Raw genomic sequence first — 12402 nt, 5'->3', positions numbered from 1 at the left:
AAAATTGATGATGGTCTAGCTCTGTTAGGCCAGGATATACGTAGCGAAAGCGCGGCGACATCTGGTTCGGAAGAGTTAATTTATGAAAGGCGCGCATTCACTACGTGCGCCTTTATTTACGGTTAAACCTTGAGCCGTCGTGGCGGAGTGATAGCGTCTCCGCCTCAAACGCCGAGGGCCTGGCTCGATTCCCCGCCTCGACACAGGGTTCTGTTATTCAGTGAGTGTGCGGGGAGGTTGACCACGTGGTCGGTCACGTGGTGTGGAGCAGCTGCCGGCGGCGCGGCGCCGTGACTGGTCACGTGGTTCGTCACGCGGTTGATCACGTGACCAGTCACGTGGTTGGTCACGTGGTGCTGTTTCCAGAGGATGCGCAGACCGGCGAGGCACGCGCGGCGGCGGCGGCGGTTCCGGCGCGCCAGCTGTGCGCCGTGTGACGTCACTGCTTCTCGCGCATGAGCAGCACGGCTCTCCAGGAGCCACACGAAACTGCTTAACCTCGGGCAGTGTAGCTTACGCAGCAAAAAAGACGCAGGACTGGGAGACGACACACGAAGACTATCGCCGGCGACAGTCTGTGTGTGTATGTATGTGTGCATGTAAATGAGGGCTAATTGACGTATGGACGGAGTGATTAAATAACAACTCCTTTCGCCATCATGTCTCCTCCTTCGCCTTGCCACCCCGTAACATTTGGTCGAGTTGCTGGCGGTCTTCATTCTCCGGGTTTCGGTTCTTCAGCGCCTGTTTTCAGCCTTGGTCTGGGCGAGTGCTCGTAGTTTGCTCTTCCCGGCACAGCCCCTGCCTGCCAGACAAACCTGACCTAACTCCTAGCCTACCTAGCAGTTTTTTTTTAGTGTTCCACATATAATGGCTTTTCGGCTAGCTCTCGTCTCCAGTCCGATGCTCTAGGGGCGCGATACCACCGAAGACCCACTCCTCTAATGGCGCAATTCGCAGCCGCTGCCGCAGATGGCCGTCCTATACTCGTCGGTTGTCGCTATGCTCTCCCTCTTCCTTCGACGGTAAGCACTCTCCGTACAGTTCTCGTGGTAGCCACCCTCCAGTTACACATTCCTATGCGCTTGCCATACACTCTACCATCCATGGTAATCCCCCTCTTTCCAACGCAACTACCCTCCGGCTGGTACCCGTGGCAACCACTCACTACTTCTGCCTTGCGCTCTTGCTATCCCTCGCTCCTTCCGCCGTAACTCTCTTCCATTTAAGCTTAGGTATACTTTCGCCTCATCCTTCGCTTTCCACGGTAAACATTTTCCGGACGGTTTCCGGACGGTTTCCGCGGAAACCACTTTCCGGTTACGCATTCCTGCGTTTTCGCCATGCCCTCCTCCTTCATCGTAAGGACCCTCCGGATGCTTTCAGTGGTAGCCACCCACCGGTCACGCGTTGCACCACCTACGTTATACTCCCCTCCTTCCGCGGTATCCACCCACCGAGTATCGACTCATCTTGTCAAAGCACCCACCCGCTGCGCCACGACTATCACCATGCAGACACTAGTACTACTACTACTGCTGCTGCTGCTGCTACTACTACTACTACTGCTGCTACTGCTGCTACTACTACTACTACTACTATTACTACTGCTACTACTAGTACTACTACTACTACTACTATTACTGCTACTACGACGGCGACGGCGACGACTAAGCGAAACCTATGAGGGGGAGCTTAATAGCTCTCGCTGTAAAGCAACCACATGCCGCCAGTGGGATCCGAACCAACGACTACTGTATTTCGCGTATGGTGCTCTAACAAGTGATCAATCGCGGTGGCTGTCAGATCTTACAATTCGCGAAGTATTTATGTCGCGCGGAACATAACCTTTGAGAGCGTTCACCAGTGCCAGCATCATTCATAGCGGCTGACATAGAATGTCCTGTATTACTGACATTACTGTATTACTGGCCGAACTGTATTACTGACTGTAATACTGTATTACTGGCAACTGAGTTACGGCGGCGCCTGTACAATCTTCTACTATTGGGGGGTACTGGTTTTGCGTGTACTTGACCTTGAGGGTGGTCACGAGTGGCAACCTGGTCTACAGCGGCAGACGTAGTACGCCCTCTATTACCGCGAGAGTCACGTGGAACGTGATCGAAGTGGGAGGCTGGAAGCTTTGCGAGATCCCCCTTATTCTACTTTCTTATGCTATAATGCTACCTTTAGCCCGAATGAAGGCGCGCTGAAGGGGCGCAACGTTGAATTCGATGCTGTAACAGAACTTGATCTTAAAGGAGGGGAAGAGTAAAAGACTTAAAGGAGCCACCGAAGGTAAACTTGCTTCGACGAACGCTCAAATATGCTTTGTTGTGTTTATTCTGACTTTTATTATTAAAGGCTATCACTACATCTCTAATTAGAAAGTGACATACGCAGCGCCTCTTTTTTACGGGTACTGCTACGGAGTTCAGTACCCGACTTAATACAGTAAAGACTTACTGTACTTTCCTACTACAGCCATCTTCTATCATGTAGTTTCATTTGGTTTTCGACCATTTAAGCACCTTGTTCTATGAGAAAAACACAGCTTTGTGTCGTTTTCTAAACACTAGCACACCCATTCTTGTGTAGAGAAATAACAAGCATTTGTGGATATTTAATTATTTACAGACCGTTAACTGGTTATAGATAAATGCGAGGTCAATGAATTCGAGCAGCTAGTCAATCGTTTACCATTTCAAAGCAAGGCGTGGCAGCCAAAGATGTAAACACTACATGTTTGCACGCAGATAGGTCTCGTTGCTATTTACTTAATGCACCTTACAGCAGAGAGTGAAGAATGAGTGAGTCAAAGCTGACACCTGGGATCTAAATATAGTCATTTAAGTTTTATGGGCCGCGCACGCAATTGAGGCAATTTTATATGAAAGCTAGGACTGATTTTCCAACTTGTTTTCAAAGCCTGTGACTACCTCACCACTTATTCATGCGAAATTAGTTCAAAGAGGGAGCGACAGTTAATTTTTGATGTCCGTGTTTCGAAAAAATAAAAAAGGGCCAGTGGCTTTTAGGGGAGCGGTTCTGTGAGGCACCTGCGTCCATTCGAGTACGTGCGTTTATTCTAAGTGGAAATTTTTCATAGCTTTGTTTATTTTATTTGCAATTCTTAGAACCAAACATCATCTTGTATACAGCATTGAAGTGCACCGGAGAAACGAAAAGGTATTCAATAGTAACATCAATGCTTCCTGGAATAAACATTGAATATGTACGGCTGCTGTGTGACTTATTGTTCTTCTCTTTTTGTGTAAATTCAATAGCGGTATCAAAGGCAAGAGGAGGCGCTCACCATTATGGATGTAGTTATACCAGAAGTGCAGTGTGCAAAATTTGCTGGTGTTTCTGATTCTCGGCGAATTTATGGTGGCGCGGCCAGGTCTTCGAGATGCCGTAACGTTGGTATAAAGCAGCAAGTAGTAGCCTGAAAAGTGCAAAACGGAGGGTTTATTGGCTATTTTTTCGTGGGAAAAATTTTCATTCCAGTTCTCATCTAAACAGAGCAAGAAAGCGAATATCACAAGGCAGATAACTGATTTAATTTAACATGTAAAGTCGCGCGACAAACGCTACTGAGGCCTATGAACAGGCAAAGATCATGTGAATACACTCCATTTCGGAAGGTTGCGATATTCTTTCTTGAAACAGCTTGACTGATGTACCATGATGTAAGCGAAAACCTTAAATTTTAAACATGACAAACTCTTTGTAATATCAGCTGTGCCGTCGCTTAATAGCATGCTACTGCGGGTTGCTTCGGAGGAGCTCCCATCCTATGCAGTTCTTTAAATGAGCTTCGAAACACACTATGAAGTGAATATGGAGCGAGTTATTCATTTCGAGTGAGATGTAATCTGTTTACTTCTTTGAAACGAAAGTCTTCTGACTAGACAAAATAGCGCAAACGTGATGCACTTGTGGGGACTTATTCACATCTGTGAACTGTGGTGGCAAGTATCTTTTCCACTCGCGAGAGAGTGGAAAAGAAACTGGCCAGCAATCGCTCGCGACAAGCTTATTTAAACACTCAACGCATGATAAAACGCAATATGTCGGACGTGAGGTTCGGCTAATAAAACATAAAAATTGAAAAAAAAGTGAACACAAACTTGTCTTTGATGAACAGAAATGCCATAATCAATTTTTACGTGAGCGGTGGCTTTCCATCGCTCGAATTGTTAAATACTTAAGCTCTGCGTCATAGATTTAATTGTTGCAAACTGCAAAGCAAATTTATTTTTCAGAGCAAGTGTTCCTAGGCTCAAAGATGAAGTCTTGCTTTGCAGGTGGAGGTGGTAGTAAAAGAAGCCAGTCATTAGATAAAACAAATTGAATTGAGGATTAACATTCTAGTATGTTGTACCGATCGAAATTGCAGTAGATGTAGAATTTTTCACGTCATAAAATTCTATACGAACCAGTGCTGTGCGGAATTCACATTCGAGCTTGATAATCGTCACGAGAGCGCTGTAGTACTTGAGGTTCCGAGGGTATTCATAGGGATCGAAAGAAACGTCAAATGCACAGCATATTAGCAGGCGTAAATTTAATTTCAATAGTTTTTGAATGAAATTTGACTACGAAACGATTTTGTAGCCATTTTTAGGGCTCGAGATTTCACATTCCGAAAGCTTGAAATGCCCCCCAAATTATTCGCTTTTCTCCAAGAAGATTCAGAGGAGCTTCTAATAACTAATAGTTAACCAATCTACACGTCGGCGAGTGGGCGCATCGTTAGGGCATATTTTTTAGTAATGGTCATGAAAATGGCCTGGATAATTATTGTTTTAGGTGAGCAATGGGATGCTAATTTATGCTGGGAGAAATACATGTAATTTTTTGTCAAAACATACATTGCACTTGCTTACACGCTCAAAAAAGTAGAAAGATTTGAAACACAAAGAATTCCGTAGCGTGTAAGCTACAGTTCGTAGGGATTACTTGTAGCTTTTGTCCAGAGTCGGTCCACTAAGCAATGTCGCAAAGCACCCCCAACTCTTGAACAAGCAGTTTATGAAAGGACCCTCAAAACCGAGGTACCTCTGACCTTAATTTACGCGCACTGAGAAACGCTTTTTTTTTTTGGTACGAACAACTACATTTATTTTTGTGCATAGTTTTTTTCCATAGGAGGCTTACCGCTCCGTTGACCTTGGGCCCCCGTGCGAGGTGACGCTGGGACGTCTCCTATACGCTCCCTGCGCCATGCATTAGCGAACTGGTTGAGGGAGCGGTCAAGGTCCCAGCCACAGGAACCCTCGCCAAAGTCGCATTCGCCGCAATCCTGTTCGTCGGCGCCGTCTTCGCAGTCCGGCACAAAGTCGCATATCTGGTGTAGAGGGACGTCCTTCTCGCCGCATGGAATCATTGCCGACGTTCTCGCTGCGCAGACATCATTGAGAGAGAATAAAATTCGGAGGACATTGAAGCTCCGCGTTAAGGCTATGGCGCGATAGCGTTAATGGGTGCCTACAGCGGCCTGTGGTCATCATGGAATATCAGTTGGCAGACACGAATACTCTTCTTTGTCTTTATTTATTTGTTTTACTTTGTTTTTATATTTTCTACTCATGTATTAATTTACTTACCACAAGCCGCACAAAAAATTCCTTTATCACTCTGAACATGCGTTCCTGTGTGGTCAAGGGGTAACACGTCCGTCTCACGACACATATGGCAGCGGTTCCAGTCTGAAATGGACCATTTTTCCTCCCAGCGCAATTAGTTTTTTTTCTTCACAGGCAAGACGTAATGTTTCTGCAATGACGTCACGACCCTGTAGATCAACTTGGAAGTGTGTCTTGACGTCATGACTGTTGCACTGTGCTATCTTTTTGTGGTGTTTGAATTACCCATGCGAGGTCATGTGGTTGCAACGTCAGAACACTCCAGCTCTCCTTATTTCCTCGTCATGCCAACGTACGCAACTCTCGCGGGTCATCCGCTGAAAGGAACGCTTAACTCTTTACCGTTAATAATTGGAATGCGAAAATTGATGCGGTAAGAGGTGGGCAAATGTCGTCATTTTGGATTTTCCTCCCTCACCCTCCCAATTACGACGTCTGAAGTTTGAATATGAGCGCTGTCATGTTCTTGAACTCCTTCTAAGTGGGGACGTGTAATTAAACCCCGGTCCCATTTCTAACAACGAATTGCTTCAAATGGTACTTGAAGGTCAAAATTCGCTGCGGGTAGAGGAACCTGACCTAAAATTAAAAACAGATTGCATGATTACGGACATTAAGCTCAGTTTACCACTATTGAAGCCCACATCTCCGAACTTAAAGCCAAGATCGTAAATTTGAACATCTTGAATACGCCCTCTGAACATACCAAGCTTCTGTGGGCAAACAAGCTCGTAAGCTCACCGATCTAGAAGACAGAAACTGGCGCACTAACCTTATCGTTTATGGCATAACCGAAGATGCCAACGAAACTCAATCCGACCTTAAGCGCAAAGTCATCACAGAAACCTTTCGGGAAAAACTTGGCGTAACATGTGTGTCAATTGCTCGCATTCACAGGCTGGGAAATGGGACGTCAGCAAGACCAGTTACCGTCTTTTTCTAGGATTTCAACGAAAAAGCATCTATCTTCAAAAATTGCACAAAACTTAAAGGCTCTAATATCTCTATCCGGAACTATCACTCGCAGCCTACTTTAAAAAGACAGAAGATGTTGTGGCAGAGTGCAAAATCCGAGAAATTGCAAGGCCGGAAAGTGTTTCTTGTTCATGAAAAGTTGCACATCGACCGCGATGTGTTTATCTTGGACGAGAGAAGACAAGAACGGCAGATAATTTCAAAACCCCGCCAAGCACCTTCCACGTGACCCATTCAGGATAAGCATGTTAGCCTTCTTAACATAAATGCCCGGATTCTTGGAAATAAGACTAGCCAACTTGAAGGAGTTCTTTTATCTTATGACCCACACATCACCGTCGTTACTGAAACTTAGTTGCACAGTGACCTAGATGACGTAGAATGTTTATGCTTATAGGTGAAACTACTTGGGCATGTTCTCTTATTGTATGCAGTATATAGACCACCAGAGTCAACGCCTGACCTTCTAATAAAACTAAGGGATAATATGGCGTATTACAGCAAATATAAGATGATAGTGGTTGGGAACTTTCCATGCATTGACTGGGACCGTTTGCTTTCCAGTGCCGACTCTGCAATTGATTCCAATACTATGTTTGATATCTTGTTTGAGAATAATCTCGTTCAAATTGTCGGTAAGCCTATACGTGTAGGCAATTCGTCTAGTTCTGTTCCTAATTTAGTTGTTCGTCATCGTGCTTTTGATGATTATAAAGTGTCTGTGGATTCCGGCTTATCGATCTTAAAATGGTCTCTGTTTCTCTAGCACTTGCTCCCAAATCAGTAAAAAATCATCCGCTGGTCAAACCAGTGAAATATTTTGACCGTGCTGACGATGATACCATTTTCGATTACACAGATTCTTAGTTTGCTGACCTCTGTGACGATGCTGCTGCTGTTCTTTGGAACAAATGTAAGAATTTATGCCACTTTTATTTGAGTAATTTTGTACCCGATAAAATAAAGAAAACGGCCAAACATACGTCATAGATGAAAATGCATATAATGCATTTAAAACGGAAAGCCAAACGCCTATGTCAAAAAAGATCGGCATCATGCTTTCAGCGAAGCTCGCACACCTCTTTTCGACGCCATTGTACATGCAAAGTCTTTTTATTTTAACACTACTCTCCCGAACTTTTTTTCTGAGGTCCTCAAGGCTTCTGGAACTTTATGAAGGAAAGCAAAAAGCATGTGCAACAAATATGTCATAATGGTGAGCAATCACTAATCACAAGATTATTTCACAGCATCTTAACAAATATTTTCGCAGTGTTTTCTCCATGCCCGCTTAACCTTCATTTTGATAATTCTCGTCAAATTTCCTGACTGTCATTGATTTGATGTCGCATGAAGGAATACTGAACATTCTGCTCACACTTAAAGTTTAATCTTCACCGTGACCTCATGGTATACAAAGCGCATTCCTTCGCCGTTAAGCTGAAACACTGAGCAAGTTCATTGTAGTTATATTTCAAGCTTCCATTAGAACTGCGTCTACACCTGACGATTGGAAGACTGCACGTGTGATGCCTGTCCTGAAAAAGGGTGACCCACTTTCATTATCCAACTACCTCCCCATATCACTATTATGCTGTTCTTGTAAGTTCATGGAGCACAACGTGGCTAAACTAATTTCAAAATTTCTTCAAGAAAATAACATTCTGTCGCAACACCAGCATGGCTTTAGGAAAGGGTTTTCTATGGTTACTCAATTAGTCACCATATTTCACTTTCTTCCTTCCGTAGAGGATAGGGCCGGCCAAGTACACTTAATTTTCTTGGATTTTAGCAAGGCTTTCGTTCTAGTACCCCATAACCAATTAAGTTAGAAACTTCAACTCATAGGACTGCCACATTTTATTATTTCTAGGGTATCAATGTACTTAATACAAGCAAACAGTGGGTAACTATTAACGGAGATGATTCTTTCGCTCTTCCGGTCACATCTGGTGTCCCTCAGGGCACTGTGCTTGGGCCGCTGCTGTTTTTCATATATTGCAACGACATTGGAGATGTGGTTGTTAACCTCTGAAGATTCGCATTTATGCTGATGACTGTATCATTTTCAATGAGAACCGATCAGCTGACAATCAGGCAATACTAAACACGTCCCTTAATAATATCCTCGCATGGTATAATCGATGGGGCATAAAACTTTGATAGGGCATGAGACCACAGGTTATTTTCCACGATTTGGATTCCGTTTACTGTGATGCTGGTAGAGAGAGGGGGTGGGACAAGGTGACAGGTGGCACCTCACGTAACGTGATGACATCATAAATTTCTTGCCCAATCGGCAAATTTAAGGAAAGACTATAATGCCGACATATGTAATAATACGCGAATTCTATGAGAGTGCACCGGTCCTTTTCCATGATTTGGATTCCGTTTGGTGCTATGCAGGTGAGGAGAGGAGGTGGGGGAATGTGGCAGGTTGTAACTCACGTTACGTTAAGACATTAAAACTATCTAAATGAATTGGCGAATTTTATGACTGACCACAACGCCGGATTGTTTACGCATTTTGCGCCAGACAAGAGCGCTGGAAAAAAATTGTTTTCTCTTGTCGATTTGGTTTGTGGGGTTTAACATCACAAAGCGACTGGGGCTATGAAGGACGCCGTATTAGATAGCTTCGGCTGATTTTGACCACATAGGGGTTCTTTAACATTCACTGACATCGCACTGGAGATGGGTCTCTAGCATTTCGCCTCCATAAAAGTAAGAACGCCGCGGCCGGGATAGAACACGCGTCTTTTGGGTCAGCAGCCGAGCCCCATAACCCCTAAGTACCACGGAGGCCTTTTTTTCGTATGAGGCTTCTAATCGTGTCGTATTAATAGTCATAACAACCGATTTGGTGGAGCAAATGTGGGCGCGGTCGGGCCGTGGACCTCTGGGGTGCCGTCACCGCGCTGTATTAAAACCGCGGCTAGCAGCATGTGGCTGCAACATGCGTCGCTGGCCTCATACGCGTTGCCCGCACCGACTTCGTAACGCAGTCTGCCTAGCTTCCATTTTTAAGACGTAAGCCTTTCTTGGCTCATGAGCGGCGTGGAAGGAAGCTGTAGACAGTATTTGTCCGCACGAGCAGCCAATCATAACTTCTATGGTAATTTAAATAAAATGTAATTGATTCAGCAACAGTTGAGCAGCATATATTTAATGACAGCTGCCGATAGTGATAGTGGCAGAGATAGATAGTGATAGTGGTGACAGTGTTATAGATAAGGATAGCTACTGATATTGATAGTGCTAGAGATAGTGTTAGCGATGATGACAGTGATGATCATGGCGATAGTGCCAGTTGGTGATAACGATGATCATGATAGTGATGATAATAACGGTCGGAAAGTAAAAAAAGAAAATAAAAACATAAACACATCATGCAAAGGAAAGTAAAATAAAAATAAAATGACGAAAATAAGAACAAAACAAAAGACCACAAATAAAATGAAAATTATTAATAAGAAAAAAATGTAAAAAGAGAATGAAAGGAGAAAGTGGAAATCGTTTTAGCATTTCCACTCTTAAGCAGACTGAAGTGTAATCCTGTAATTTTTCGTGCCGCCGCGCCCTCGTAAGCAAAGAAAGGTGATATAAAGAACTGGCGCGCAAACGCTAAAGCAAGATCTCGAACGGTTCGCGAAGAGAGGCCTCGCGGGAGCGACAGCACCAGGAGACGCACTGAACTTCAATTGAGCATTTATTTCTTAGAGCAAGGGACAAAACGGAGAGGGAGCAAGTAACTGCCAAACGGGCGAGAACAGACGAGCTACAAATACATCTCTGACGCTTAAACTCTCACTAGAATGTATCAAGCGCTAGCGTTAATGGGACCCTTGAGCGACCTTGGGCCCATTTTGGCGCGGTGATTTGATACTTTACATTCATAGATCACGGGGAGAGTAATGCGAGGGAAAGCCCCCAATGCCCTCTTAATGAGCAGCGACTCAGAAGGGCGCCGCGGGCTTCGACACGAGGCTGCCAAGCTTCCTGTTTTTTGAACCTTTCTCCGCAATGCAGCTGTATGCGTAGCTCCGGTCGGCAGCCCCTGTCCGCGTCCAGGAGTGCGTACAATGGCGGTGTGAGCTGGGGAAGGAGGCAGAAGACCTCTGGTGAACAGCCTGCGGCATAAGTAGTACCGTCCATGCATGGGTACGGTCGAAAAGAAGGGTTGTACAAAGAAGGCGTTCGTACCCTAGCTCGCCCTTCCATAGCTGTAGTTAAGTAATTTTATTACAGTCGTCGTCCACATGTGTTCCGAAATCTGTTGCGCCCTGAACGGGAAACTCAAATAATGGCTGGGCAGGAACAAAATTTGTGACACAGCCTCAACCCATGCATCTTGCCCTCCATCACCCTCACCTAACAACTTTTTCCCTCTCTCACTCTGACCTTCACGTTTTTTTTTTTTTGTGGTAATCGTTCCTCGCCGTCACCTCACAGCCTGAGTCTCCCATGAAGCGAGGATTCCTCATGAGGGCATGCCCTCGAGTGAGGTCGCCGATGCCTTGATGCGATACATTATGTGGAACCTTAGCACCTTTTTGCACGTCCTTGAACGAACAAATGTATTTCACTTTCTTTTCGTATTTCTTGAACTTACTCAATTGGTGGCAGTGCTCCTCGTTCACCAGTACATCGTCGATAGCAACAAAGCCATCTGCATTTTTCCCAGACTTGGCGACGATAGGTTTTTCCTAAAAAGCAAAATCAGCAATTAAAGTCTTTAACGCGTGCCGTACGACAGGAGTGTGAATGCTAGCCTCCTCATTCTCCTTAAAACTTGAGAGCGCAAGCTTTCTATGCTCATGATTTCGACTATCCACACTGCACCGCCGAATGGTTGAGCGTGTGGCTAATGGCTATTTTTGCTGCCCATAGTAAACGCAATTGCAATTGCAAGTCGGCAGTTGGTGAATATATTCAGACCAGATTTGTAGATGTGTGTACACCTAGAAGCCTTTGGCATGAATTCATTACGTGCAGAATGATTTTACGAAATTATTAACGTATAATAATAAAATTGTCTGTTTTATTGTTGGCTATAAGTATAAATATATATCTATTTCATGGAGTTCTTTACTAAAATCCAAATTTTTTGTCTATAACTTATTGGTAACGATAAGTTCTCCAGACTAGGTGGTCGAAAATAAATAATGCTACACTTCGCCCTCTGAACCAAGACTCGAAAGTGCTGATATCTGCTGATGCTGCCTTAAAGCAAAGTGAACCGCGTGAGTATGGTAACTCAGTAGCCTATTTGCGGAGGTGGTGTAAACACTGCAGAACGGCGCTGAGACTCACGTATAGCCGCGATTGATTCTCGCTAGCCAAATGAGGTGTGTCGCTGAAAGGAATTAGCGGGAAATTTTCGTCTCAAGTTCGTTGAGGCCCATAGTTAGGCAAACAAGATGGCTCATTTTTGTTCATCGTCTAAGTCCCAGGGAGCGAGTTTTAAAGCAACTAATTATATGTTTTAGCAAATATTTTGTTGTTAAAAGCATGTAGATAACAAGAAAACGGAGAGGGCACGTGAATAATGCGTCCACGAATTATTGACTTGTTCACAGCAACTTTTTCATAGCTTCTCAAAAATGATGTTAACCTTAACGAGTAATACAGCTATTTAGTAGTTATGAAAGTCAAATTTTGTGGCATCTGTTTCAAGCGCCTATACGATTCAAAGATTTGTGCTTTACATTTCATTTTCAAAGCTCCGATAAGTTATTTAGTACTTGGATATTGTGGCGGTTTTTCAACTGTT

At 44.3% G+C, this 12402-nt stretch overlaps 1 protein-coding gene across 1 annotated transcript in view; it reads right to left on the bottom strand.

The window, feature by feature from the left end:
• The window catches only part of LOC144129734 (MAM and LDL-receptor class A domain-containing protein 1-like), a 208783-nt gene that overhangs the window by 81400 nt on the left and 114981 nt on the right, over positions 1 to 12402 (bottom strand). The window contains exons 34-36 of the mRNA XM_077663820.1: positions 11242 to 11335; positions 5167 to 5409; positions 3320 to 3451 (exon numbers count right to left, since the gene is read on the bottom strand). Of these exons, the coding sequence (XP_077519946.1) occupies positions 3320 to 3451; positions 5167 to 5409; positions 11242 to 11335 (469 nt within the window). The remainder of the gene's footprint in view (positions 1 to 3319; positions 3452 to 5166; positions 5410 to 11241; positions 11336 to 12402) is intronic.

Source organism: Amblyomma americanum, chromosome 4 (genome assembly GCF_052857255.1).
Source record: "Amblyomma americanum isolate KBUSLIRL-KWMA chromosome 4, ASM5285725v1, whole genome shotgun sequence".
Classification (NCBI taxonomy): Eukaryota; Metazoa; Arthropoda; class Arachnida; order Ixodida; family Ixodidae; genus Amblyomma; species Amblyomma americanum.
This window is presented reverse-complemented; position numbering and strand designations above follow the sequence as displayed.